Below are 12,184 nucleotides of genomic sequence, written 5' to 3' on the forward strand. Positions count from 1 at the left end.
GGGGGCAGGGGGAACAGAGCGAAGGATAGGAAACGTCTTTGAGCGAATGTTCCTTTTTCTGGGCAAGGTACATCCTGCTTGTGCCAAACTGTGCCGGTGAAAAGCATAGCAAAGTTTAAGATGGCCATTCTTACTACTGTGACGCTTGGAAAATATATATGAGTAGAGAGGGGCAAAGGTCAGAGTAGGTACTTGTTGCTGTCACGGGTTTTTATACAGCATCTAGAACAAGGGAGAATGAAATACCATTTCTTCCATAAGGAAGTGACAGATTGTAAGAGCTTCTTAGTGTCGGAGGGGAAAGAAAAAGAAACATTTCATAGACCGAAACAAATTTAGAGAATTTTATTTGGAGAAACTATTTAGGGACCACCAAATTGGATAAAGAATTACTTTAGTAAACAAGCAATTGTTTTGCCTTGGATAGTGTGGTGATGATTATGTATATGCCCCCTATGCATATACCCATTAGGAACCTGTGTATATTGTCTCTCAGGCAAGAATTAACTTCTGCAATAAATATGTAGGGTATAGGGTGCTGTAAAGGTTTTACTCCCATGTCTTGGTGCAATAGAGATTTGCAAATCCAAAGTTAAGGGGTGCCTTCCTCTCTGTTTTATGATGTTGATAAGATACCTCATTTAAAGGATAAAAGAAATAGGTTAGAATAAAATCACGTATAGGAGCAGAATATCAGTGTACCAATAGATGGTATTAATATTCTGGGTATTGTTCATGTATGGAGGTTGACTTACAGACAGTTGCAAAAACAGTAGAAAATAATGGCCTGTTCTTAAAATAAAATCATCCTTCGAATGCTTCTCAGCATACTCCTAAGGGTACATTCATAGTGAAACCCTTATTTTACAGTAGTTTATGATTTTGTTTTCCTCAGCTGAAAATGAAAACAGAATTTCATACAGCGGAATCTTTGTTAAATAGTATTTCAGTGCCTTTTGGTTCATTGACTTAGATTAGGGCATTTTATTGTGTTTCACCAATACATCCGTCTGTGAGCGAATGCCCCTTAGTGTGATTACTAGTATAAAGTAGAAATCGGTTTTGACTATGCTTTTTGTAGTAAAACTTGGACATGAGTATGATCAAAGTTTGCTTTATTCTGAGTCTACCGTGCAACTTCAACACCTTGAGAAATATTGTAAACCACACTTGCTGACCTTATGCGGTTGTCCTGAGATACTGTTGTCATCTTAGTTTTTGTCTTTAAATATTCAAATTGTTGGTGTGTTTTTTCTTTACATGTTCTATATCTGTTTCTTTCAGGCTACCATTTTAATGAGCTGCTCATGCCTCGCTTATGTAGACTGAAACTATCACAGATTTGTTTTTGTTGTATTGTGTTACTACTATATATAAAGAAAAGATATGAATTTTAATGAGACCTGCTTCACTGTTGCAGTTAATATGGCCAGCTCACCAAGATAAATCTTTATTTCATCATCTACTTAAGGGGTTTGGCTTTTGCACATCTATTTCATTAGACTCTAACTTAACTCAAATAGGAGGCCACCTCATAACGCATGCTAAACTTCGTGATTCTGAAACAAGAAATTCATTTCCATCTCTTTAATGCTTCTTTAATTACATATATGTTCATTTCTTAATTCTTGCTGTTCTTCTGTTTACCGTTTGTTTCTGCTCCAAGTGTCAGCATAGAAGCCCACTGCAGCTGGTGTGCATGAAGAAACACATTTCCACTCAATTTGAGAAAGTCTCAGCAAATACAGTGTGCAAAAGGAGGAAGCAGCGAGAGCAAGGGAAACAAAACTAGCGAGAGGTGATGTCAGGTGCCGCTACCACAGGGCCTAAGGAGTTGTTGGCTTACTCTGCTTTACAAGCAATGACAACCTGTGCCTGACTGCTGACCAGCCGGGTGAGTAGTGGTGGCCTGGCAGGTATCAGAGCAGGCAAGAGTTTTGAGTTACAATTTGATGAGCTTAGTGCAGATCACCTTGGGGAAAGGAGGATAGAAGTTAATATACTGTTATTAGGGAAGCTGGACATTAAGGGTGCTTTGAACTAACTTTTCATGAATAAAATTTGCATTTAATCTGGTCTGTCAGGATAATGAGCATGTGAAAGAGCTGGTTCTACTTGTGATAAATATCTACTTTTTAAGTATGTTGGAATGTACATTTGCATAGGTACACCTTTTTCGTTAGCATGCATATATGTATGTACACATACACGTATTGTTATTTTTTACATAGAGGACTTCCTTGGTTACATGTCAGAGGGATCCCATTTCAACTTGATTTCAATGTACAAAGGGAGAAACGTAAATCACGTTCAGAATGCTTTTCCAGAGATGCTTTGTTATGACTTGACAAAACTTCAGGGCTTTATAGTGAAAAGCGAGGCGGGGGGGAAGATTGTGCTGCTGGTAAAGGAAACACTTTATTTGCAGAACTTTGAAAAGGGGAAGAGTTTGTTTTGATGTAAAGATAGGGCAAAGTTTCATATCTATTAGAAAAAGCTTACATAGCTGTGTGGTTAATATAAAGTTTCTGTGTTTAGAGTGACTGTGCTATGAACTCAGTGGCCTGTATCATTTATTTCAGATAACTGCTGCAAAAGCTTTTGTATCAAACTGTACCATTGTGCATTCTGCTTATTGTACAGAATCTAGAACTACTTTAACCATGCTACAGAGAGCTTGACACAGTTTTATTAGATCTATTTTTGTAACTCTGTAAAGCTGCATAGCTTAATGACTCAACCCTCAGATGCCAGAAAAATTAATGGAAAGTCTCCTATTGAATCTGTCTGATCTGTATGTTCTCTTTGTTCTCGCAGTGTCCAGCAATAGAGAGGTCAAGGGAACCATGACAACCCTTCAGCATCCTCTAAAATAGCCGTTCTTAATATAAAAATGTCATGACTTCTACACTGAGTATTTTATGCCTTCCCCTGAATATCAAGGCAAATGCTGGGCTGCTTGGCCTCGCGCTTCTGTCTCATTCACATTTCTGACCTTGCTGACTGTCAAGAAAGACTTTGAACCTGTCACTTCATGGATAGTGGAATTGTTACTTCTGCTGAATGGAAGATTGTCCTTTCTGAGCCCTAGGAAAAGAAGGGAACATTTCTCTAGCAGCTTGTTGGGTTTATTTTTAATGGCAACCATTTTGAAGCTAAGCCAGAAGGCAAAACATCAGCCTGATTCCTGGCAGAAATACATTGCTAGCAGGGGACAGGTAAGAGGATCAGAAACGTGTAACAGATACAATTACCATGAAGCTTCACAGGTTTTCCTACAGATGCCTGTCCTTATTGAGCCAGTCTGTACTACTGTAGCGAATTGAGACACAAATCCTAGACAGAGGGGTGCATGCAGGTTTAACTCTTCTGTTTTGAAAAGGTTTGGATACGATTTAAATATGCCTCCTTAGAAAGAATTGTGGAGGAACATGAAATGCAATGTCTTCTCTCAGATTCATCACCTGTAGCCTGAATTAATGCATTGGTATATTTTGCAGTGCAGGGAGGTACACTGCCAGTTTGAGGTGGCCTAGGGAAGGACGCACAAGTTTCTCAAGCTTCTGTGAGCCCACATTAGGAAAAATATCTAAAAAGGACTGGTGTTTTATTTAAAGTTGTCCCATGAAAATCTGAGCATCCCTTGCTTCCTAGGTAAGCTAGTTCTGCTTAACTTTAAACATCTTGTAGGATGTATGCTGTGTAGATGAAGTCCTGTTGAAAATAGCATGCTTATTAGGCACAAACATGTTTCCCTTCAGCAGATGTTCTTATTTCACCACTTTTTTTGGTCCCTCTTACCTCTTTCCCCTCCTCAAACAAGTCTGTTTGCTCTGGCCCATGTTCCGGCTTTCATTTATGTACTTCTTACAGCTATCCAAACCAAAGGTATTATTGAAATGCAGGGTTGTGTTCCACAAATTTTTGGTAGGCGTCCCTGTTAAGATCCAACTGCCAGAAATAAGCTGCTAATGTTTACAGTGACTCTCCACACAGTAGTCCTGTGTTTCAGGCACGGAAATGGATTTTTCTCATCTTGGGCTGTGGAGGTCAAAAATATGCCTTTGCCAGGGCATGATTGCAAAGCACTGTGAGAGAGCATCTTGCTTTGGTCTGTGCCCTTTCCATGTACATTTATACTTTAATAGGAAAAAAGTCAGATTATTATTTATTTTTTTTTCCTCCTAGCTTCTGAGCTGTTCCTAACCACCCAGTTTATACACGTGTTGTGGCCAGAGCTGGAGTGGTTTTTAAGTTAGGAACTCGTATAGCTGCGTTGTGTGCTGTAATCTGCATTGCCATGTGCAGATGAAGATACCAAACCGGCTTGTAGCATGCACATCTTTTTTTATGTTTTTGGGATTTGTGCGGTTACATGAATTTCACACAGTGGCTCGGAGAGCGAGCACATCTATCTGACAATCAAGACCTCTTTCCTGACATTCCTAATATCTGCTGGAATAGGAGGAGGATATGCTGGAATACAGTGTTTTAATACATTTTTCAGGATCAGAGATGGAAAAGTACAAACTCAAATAGTTGGGTTTTTGGTAGCTTTTTCTAAAACTCTTATTCTGCATGAAAACTTATGCAGAAAGTGTGTATGCTGTGCCAGTGCCTAGTATTTAGGTTCATATGCAGCTTCATGAAATGTATATATTACTTAGCAAAGTCTGTTATTCTTCCTTAGCTGATAGTGTTTTTATTTTATTACTATTATTAAAATATGAATGTATCTTTACATAATTTTATTGCCAGCACAGCACTCTGACAAAACATTTTCCTCCTTTACGCTTTCAGATGTCAAATACAAAGGATTCTGCCAGCACATCAAACTAACTGATGTGCAGTGACCGATAAATTCTAACTTTATAATAAGTGTCAAATCGTTCCAACTTTTCTTTGTAGTCACTCCATTAACAGGAATCCTGACAGATTCCTTTGGTATTCACATGCATATCAGAACTAATTCTCTGGGAATTCCAGGGCAATTCATCATTTAATCTGTGTTCTATGATGCCAAAAAATGTTGCATGCGTACATTATAAGATGGAAATTTAGGAACATATTTGACAACCAAAAATAGAAATCTGAGGTAACTTCTGTTTTCATTAGAATATTTTATTAAATCTTCATTTTAGGTTTAACCCTTTAAAACTAGTGGGTGGTTTACTTTCCTGGCTATCAGATTGTTTCATGGAAAGGTCTCAGGCAGTAGTGAGGTCTTAGGAGAAACATGTTGTAACTTTTAATGAATAAATTAAAGCATTTCAGGAATGGTATTTCTGCTCAGTATTTGTGTTGCTTACGAATTTTTTCCACCAGAGAAGATCTGTGGGATTACATAGCTGGAACACTGCTGTTTGTATGGCAATAAACACAACTGGTGCAAAGCAGCCTTCATGGCAGGGCTTTGCTTAACTGTTACATTTGTAATAAAATGAGAAAGAGTTTATTATCAGGGCTGGGTTTTAAAAACGTTACTGACCTGGATACTGAATTACAGATATATCAGTTAAGAATAAACTATCTCTTTTTTTGTCATTACTCACATAAGCTGTTTCAAACAGAGGACCCATCTATATCAAAATGGGACATAGTGGGACATAAGGCTTACTATAAATTGCATTGGCTTTTTTTTTTTTGGTGTCAAGTAGCCGTATGCTTTTTGCTACGTGTGAAGCTAAAATGGTGGTCCCCGTTCATTTAGACCCTGTTGTGTTCGTATTGGAATCAAGCCCACAATGAAGGGCTATTAATAAGGCAGAAGAGGAATGAACAAACTGATGGGTTTAGACTTTTATTTCTATTGCCTTAAAAATCCTCTAGGTTTTGGCTTGCATATGAAAGCAAGAAAGTAAAAGGAACTAAGAAAACTAACACTGGCGCTCGTTCTTTATGCATCAGAGTGAAATATTTTAAAAATATTAGTTATGAACGCTTTTATTGTTCTGTTTTATTAATATTGCTAGGGATTGTTTTTAAAAAAAAAAACACAACAAATATTTTGAACAATTCCTTTGACTCTCTGTACTCTGTAAGGGAATGAATGACTTCTCAAGCTGGAGCTAAAGTTTTGCATATGAATATTTTCTAAATACTCAACTTGAAAACAAAATACAAATACAGAGCGCACAGGTGGTGGTTTTGTGTAAGACAGTTTAGAACTTAAGGAATAGACAGACAAAATGCCATAGTTCAAAATTTATCGTTTGATTAGTTGTACTTGTGGTTTGATGGCACCTAAAGTAGGTCCTCTCAGTCATTATCGGCGCAGTAGGAAAATGAAGCATCTTCTCTTTTTTTTTTTTTTTTTTTTAGTTCTGCCATGTTTTTAATAGTAGTTGAAGAATAGAGAAGGAGGATGGAGAGAACTACATGTAGGGATAAAATTTGTGGTAATATAAATCAGATATACAATCCTTTGTTAGGTTATGGCTTTATTTCCTTATATGTAACGTGGGTGTGAAATACTTGCTGTCTTTGGCTTGGGTTGATTTTTATGTCTGTGTTTCTTTTTCAACAAAAGGAATGCTTTCTGGATACCCACACCCATAAACTCATTGAAGGAAGCTCTTCGCCACAGAGGCAAATGATTCAATCGGCATCTTCTGCTACAACTTCCTAGCAAGCTGAGATGTAAATGCAAATGTTTGTATTTTTGTTCTTATTTCTCGAAGCTAGAGACTTCGAACCCCAAAGCTGTCTGCATCTAGTTAGGAGGCTGCTGTTGTGGAGTGGCTAACTTGTAAAGCCATCCGCCCTCGGTCTGGTAACACAGCAAAAGTGTATGGCAGGGCTGCGATGAGCATATGTTTCAATTATCAGTTCTCATCTCTGAGATCTTGTGGTTTTTTTCGGTTCCATCATCTTATTTTGGACATTAAGCTTGCTTTCACACAGGACTGGTCTTCCCCAGAGCTGTATTTGGAGTATAGCCCCTAATTTGAGTCCCAAGCATTGACAACAATCCCTTCTGTCAGTCAGGCAGGCTGGTGCCTGCAGCTCGTCTTCTCTGGACGTTGCAGCACTGGCAGACCGGAGCCATTTGTGAATAGGCCTTTCTTTGCAGCCACATGTTCGCTGGTGGTGGGGCCACCCGTGTTCTGCGGGCTTTAACTGGGGTGCTGCAGTCAAGCTAATTTTGCTCTAGGGACAGTGACAAGCCTTCAGCCGTGTAGAGGCCACCCTTAAAAAAGGCACAGTGAACTTGCACGCCAACAGAAGTGAAAAATGAGCACTTGTTTGGCTTGGTTTGATCTGTTGTGCAGTGCCACCGCTATCCCATGAGCGGCCGGTGACCGTGGATGTGAGGGGCATGGGTGTAGGAAGGTGTGCAGAGGAACGCCTGGAGCATGCTGCAGTCCTCATCTCGGCTTCACCCAGCTCTCAGCTAAGCTGAAGTTCACATGATATATTTGGATGTGGAGTATATCACACAGTTTCAGAGTCATGACTTTGCCTTCACAAGTTACATCTATTTCTGACCAGGTTTGCTGCATGAGATTTAAAGGCTTCCAAAATTGAGAGAGGAGGCGGACTGATAAAGTAAATAGGCAGATTTCATATTGTTCTACTAAAATGACGGTTTCCTGTCTTGCCCTTCTGTCATTACTGTTTCCAGCTCCTATACTCTTAACTGGCAAAGCTTACCATGGAATAAACAAGCTCTGTTTTATACTGCACATACTCCAAAGTGAGAGTTTTTGGTAACTCTTAGAGAGGGATGTTTTTTTATGATGGAGTGGTTGGGATTTAGATATCATGTTGTCTTTTTGGAAGTCATACAGGTTTTCTTATTGCCCACAACAGCGAGCAAACGAAGGCTAAGTTTTTGGCGTTGCTTTTTCTGTTTGGTGTTCGTTCTCCTCCCTAGCACTGCAGCGCTAGTTACCCTTCCGGAGCGTGCAGACCTTTTGAAAGCAGGTTGTCATGCGCATGGGATCAGCGAGCACACTCTCAGCCACCGGCAGTGTCCGGTTGCACAGGCACATGTGTGGAGCTTGTGGCACAGGCGGAGAGTTTCTTCCCCAGGTTGTTGGGAAGTGATGGATGGCAAGGAGGTGGCTGGAGGAAGACGTACACTGACTGCCCGCTGAGCAGGTAGCACTGCTGCTCTGGTAGGAAGGCAGGGTAGCACTGTCGCCTTCTCGAAGATGGCATTGTTTAGTCCTCGTAAACTACACTCTTGCTTAGTGGTGTGGAAAGTTGCTTGTCACAAGCTCTGGAAAGTCTGAAGTTCCCAGGAGTGTATTTGCCCTAAGGAACCCAATCTTTTAGCATTTGAAACCACCTCCCATTTGAGATCTTTGTCAGGTTGAGAGATAGGAAATATAGTAAAAAATATATAGGTATGTAAAGAGGAGGGTGTGTGTATATAGATATATACTTAGTGTAGTTATTTTGCTTCTGCTGCTCCAACAAATGACATGCAAGTTGTTTTCCACCTGTACCATACGCAGTAGTTTTAAGAAATTGCAAACTATGCTGATTTTTGTGAATGTGAGCTCTACAAAACTTGCTGGGGAATCAGAGATACCTGTTGCACGTGTGTAATTACACTTTTAAAAAAAGTAGAGAGTGTGTTTCACAGAGTCTGAGGTTTAGTAGGCTTTGACTTTGATTTAAACTGCAGTGTTTTTTCCAATTCTCTGGAAGTGATACTTCATTAAAACGGATCTGCCTTTTCAGTATAGTCAACCCTGAGAACAGGACCACATACTTATTTCCAAATGGCAACCGTTTCAGTAAGGTGTGGTTTCTAATTAAAAGATTTCTTCCTAGCTCATATGCTAAAACTATGCATCGTAACTTATGTATGTTAATAGCATAATTATTTTTAAATGATTTCTTGATGGCTTAGTTTTTTCTTAATATTCAAGACATAATTTTATATTTACGTGTTGCATCTATTAACAGCAACAATGAAATGACACTCTGCAGTGTATTCTTGTTCTTCTCAGAATATGCACAGTGTAAATTGTCACCTTTTAAAGAATGTGTACAATGACATATATGCTCTTTCATAAATTAGACAAAGAAACAAAATTACTCAATCCCGTCTTCTGGGCGTATTTTAAGTGCATGCGTATTGTATCCAAAAAAATGGTTAATTCACCCTGTCCACCCCTCGCCCTGCCCTCTATGGCGTACATATCTGAGGCTTAGAAGGATTTCTCATTCCACTTAAAATCCAGCGTGTTTTTTGTTTTGTTTTGGGCGTTTTTTTTCCTTACTTATCCATCACTTAAAAAGTATGAATTGTTGAGTGTAATTAAGAGATTATTACAACTAGATTCCTGACTATAGGCATTTTATTAACAGGGTAGCAGTCCTGCCTAGCAAAGCAGACGTTTGGGACTGAGCAAACCATGTTTCCACCTCCAATATATATTGAAAGACCAACTGGCAGAGTGTCTTTATGGGTGGCATAAACTTGCCTGTTAAAGTCATTTGGCTGGAATTGTTTGCAGTCTGGCTGATTGTTCTTGTAAGCATGAAGTTTAATGTGTAAATTGCTGTTAGTCATTGTCAAGGAAAGCAGGGCTACTCCCAGTAAATAAGGTCAGTGAAACGTATGCAGTGACTGGTTATTGGATGAGTGGGCAGCTGCTTGGGAGAACCAGATGGAATATGAGTATATGTGGGTGGGAGGGAATTGAGGCAGATAGTGCCTGGGGATATGTTGTTCCTCTGCTATGTGTTGCTGTCCCTGCCTTCTCTCACTGTGTAGGAATTAGCAAGGACCCACCTGTTTCTGACGAGCTGCTGTGGTACTGCAGTTCCCAACTGCTCTTGTGTGCTCTGGGCTGGGAATTAAGAGGATGACCCAAGAGCTGTGTGCTGGATGTGCTGCACAGAGAGGGTCTCCCTCAGAGTTCTGGTGTTACTTTTAAATTAAAATTTTATTAACCTCTTTTTTTTTTTTTTGTTCCTTTTGCCTTCACCATAGGATGGGTCACTGGGAAATATTGATGACCTGGCACAGCAGTATGCAGACTACTATAACACCTGCTTCACGGATGTGTGCGAGAGGATGGAAGAGCTGCGCAAACGGAGGGTTTCCCAAGACCTTGATACGGTATGTAGAGAAATTATGACTTTATTAACGAATGATTGCCATTCATGCCCCAGATGAAGAATCAATATTTCAGTTTGAAGAGTTCTACCCAGGGAAATAACTATATGTGATTGTGTTCACGCACATAAACATTTCAGCCAACTCAAACATGCGGATAGTAGCAGGATAGTTTTTTCTGTGTATTTATTGTGATTCATTAAGCCTTGGAGTCTACATTTCTTAGTTCTTCTTTAGAGTACTCTTTGCTTGCACACATTTGCTTGCAAACCTCAGCTCTTGGACACATGATAGTGTCTGACAAAAGCATTGTTTCCTTGCTCCAAGATGTTTCCAGTCTCAGCACAATAAAACTGTGTGCTCTTTTTCAGTTGCAGTGTACAAACTGTTAAAACACTGCTTCTCAGAACTCCAAGGTGTGAATATGTTTCAGTCTCCAAAACGTAAGCGATCTTCAGTTTTGTGGAACCCTTTTCCATTATTATGCACTACAGAACCTGTAGCAGGGACATTGAGTTAGTCCTTCAGGCTGGAAGGGACCTCAGGAGCTCTATGATCCAACCTTTGGCTCAAAGCAGTGTCAACATTGAATTCAAACCAGGTTGTTCAGGGCCTTATCTGATTGGGTTTGAAGACCTCCAAGGATGGAGGCTTTGCAGGCTCTCCGAGCAACCTATTGTACTGCTTCACTGTCTTCATAGGGAACTTTTCATTTTTCCTGATGTTCTATGAGAGAACCCCCCATGGCAATTTATACCTGTTGTCTCTCATTCTCATGTCGTGCACCACTGTGAAGAACAGACTCCATCTTTTTGATAACCTCCCCATAGGTACCAGCAGGCTGCCAGTAGGTCTCCTTAAAGCTGTCTTTTCTCCAAGTTGAATAGCCCAGCCCTTCTTCCTGGGCAAGGGCTCAAGTCCTTGAGCACCTTGGTGCCTCTCCCCCAGACTTATTCAAGTTTATCAATGCCTGCCTAGCACACAGGACTGCAGAGACAGAGATGGTGGTCCAGGCATGGCCTGACAGGTGCCAGGGAAAGAGGAAGAATCGCTTCACTTGGTCTGCTGGTTACACTGCTGTTGACGTGGTGTGGGATGCTGCTGGCTGTCATTGCTGCCTGGGCATGCTGCTGGCTAGTGCTAAGTCTACTGTTCCCCCAGGCCTTTTCTGCAGAGCAGGCTGGTCCAGCTAGTCAGTCCCCAGCCTGTGCCAGTGCATGGGCTTGCTCCTCCTCGGGACCAGGAAGGAGCATTTATCCAAGCTGAATTCATGAGGTTCCTGCCAGGCCACTCTGAATGGCAGCCCTGCCCTCAAATGTATTGACTGCAGCCTGAGGCGGGCATCATCCCTTACCTTGATGGGGGTGCCCTCTGTTTCCTCCTCAAGTATCTAGCAGGATGGGCCCCTGCACTATTCTGCTTGTAACTGTCCTCTAAGTACAGCACATCAAACACTACTCAAGTAGCCAGTTTTTCACCCATTCAGTTGTGTAGACTCCCTGGGGAGTACAAAGCCAAACTAACCCGTATGCAGGTCATCTCCATACCTCATTTTTGTTAGGCTTAAGAGGGAACCTTGTAGGAAGCCTGTCAGAGAAACATCGTATCTCTTCACTTGTTGGGTAATTCCTTACTGCTCTGTAATGTGAGTAAATGTTTGTCACTACTTAGGGTATGTATTACTGATTGCTGTGCTTTTTTCATGGTGAACGTCTCTGTTAGTTTTCATAACATTCATAAAGATTATCTGAGACAGAGAAAAAAGCTTTTAAGTCTGCTTTGTTAGGTCTTCAGTGTTAAGTTTGTGTTTCCCAACTGTACTGTATGTTTTTACCTACCAAATTACAGATATTTCTTTCAAGTCTTGTCTCACAGAAAACATATAACTGAAGGAATTATTTTTTTGTCACTTACGGTTTTTTTGTGGTGGTAACTTTTGTATAACACATACAGAAACTCATAACCAAAGTATGGTTATGAGGCACAGTGCTGTGGCGGAGCCAGTATGGGATCTGATCACAGTTAAGTCCTTTAAGGCAAATCCGGTAGCTGAAGTTGTGTAATTGTGTCTTCTACCTTTGCTTCCCCAGATCCTAGCACTGACTA

The 12,184-nt window shown here is 40.5% G+C and overlaps 1 protein-coding gene across 7 annotated transcripts in view; it reads left to right on the forward strand.

Annotated features, from left to right (window-relative positions):
* LOC141740893 (SAM and SH3 domain-containing protein 1-like) overlaps positions 1–12,184 on the forward strand; it is a 569,515-nt gene that overhangs the window by 458,640 nt on the left and 98,691 nt on the right. For 6 of the 7 annotated variants that reach the window (XM_074580364.1, XM_074580366.1, XM_074580367.1 and 3 more), the window contains one exon: positions 9,953–10,081. In XM_074580364.1, coding sequence (XP_074436465.1) covers positions 9,953–10,081 — 129 coding nt within the window. Of the gene's footprint in view, positions 1–1,859; positions 1,895–9,952; positions 10,082–12,184 lie in introns of those variants that run through there. The other variant, XM_074580368.1, reaches the window with a different exon arrangement.

Source organism: Larus michahellis, chromosome 3, assembly GCF_964199755.1.
Source record: "Larus michahellis chromosome 3, bLarMic1.1, whole genome shotgun sequence".
Taxonomy (NCBI): domain Eukaryota; kingdom Metazoa; phylum Chordata; class Aves; order Charadriiformes; family Laridae; genus Larus; species Larus michahellis.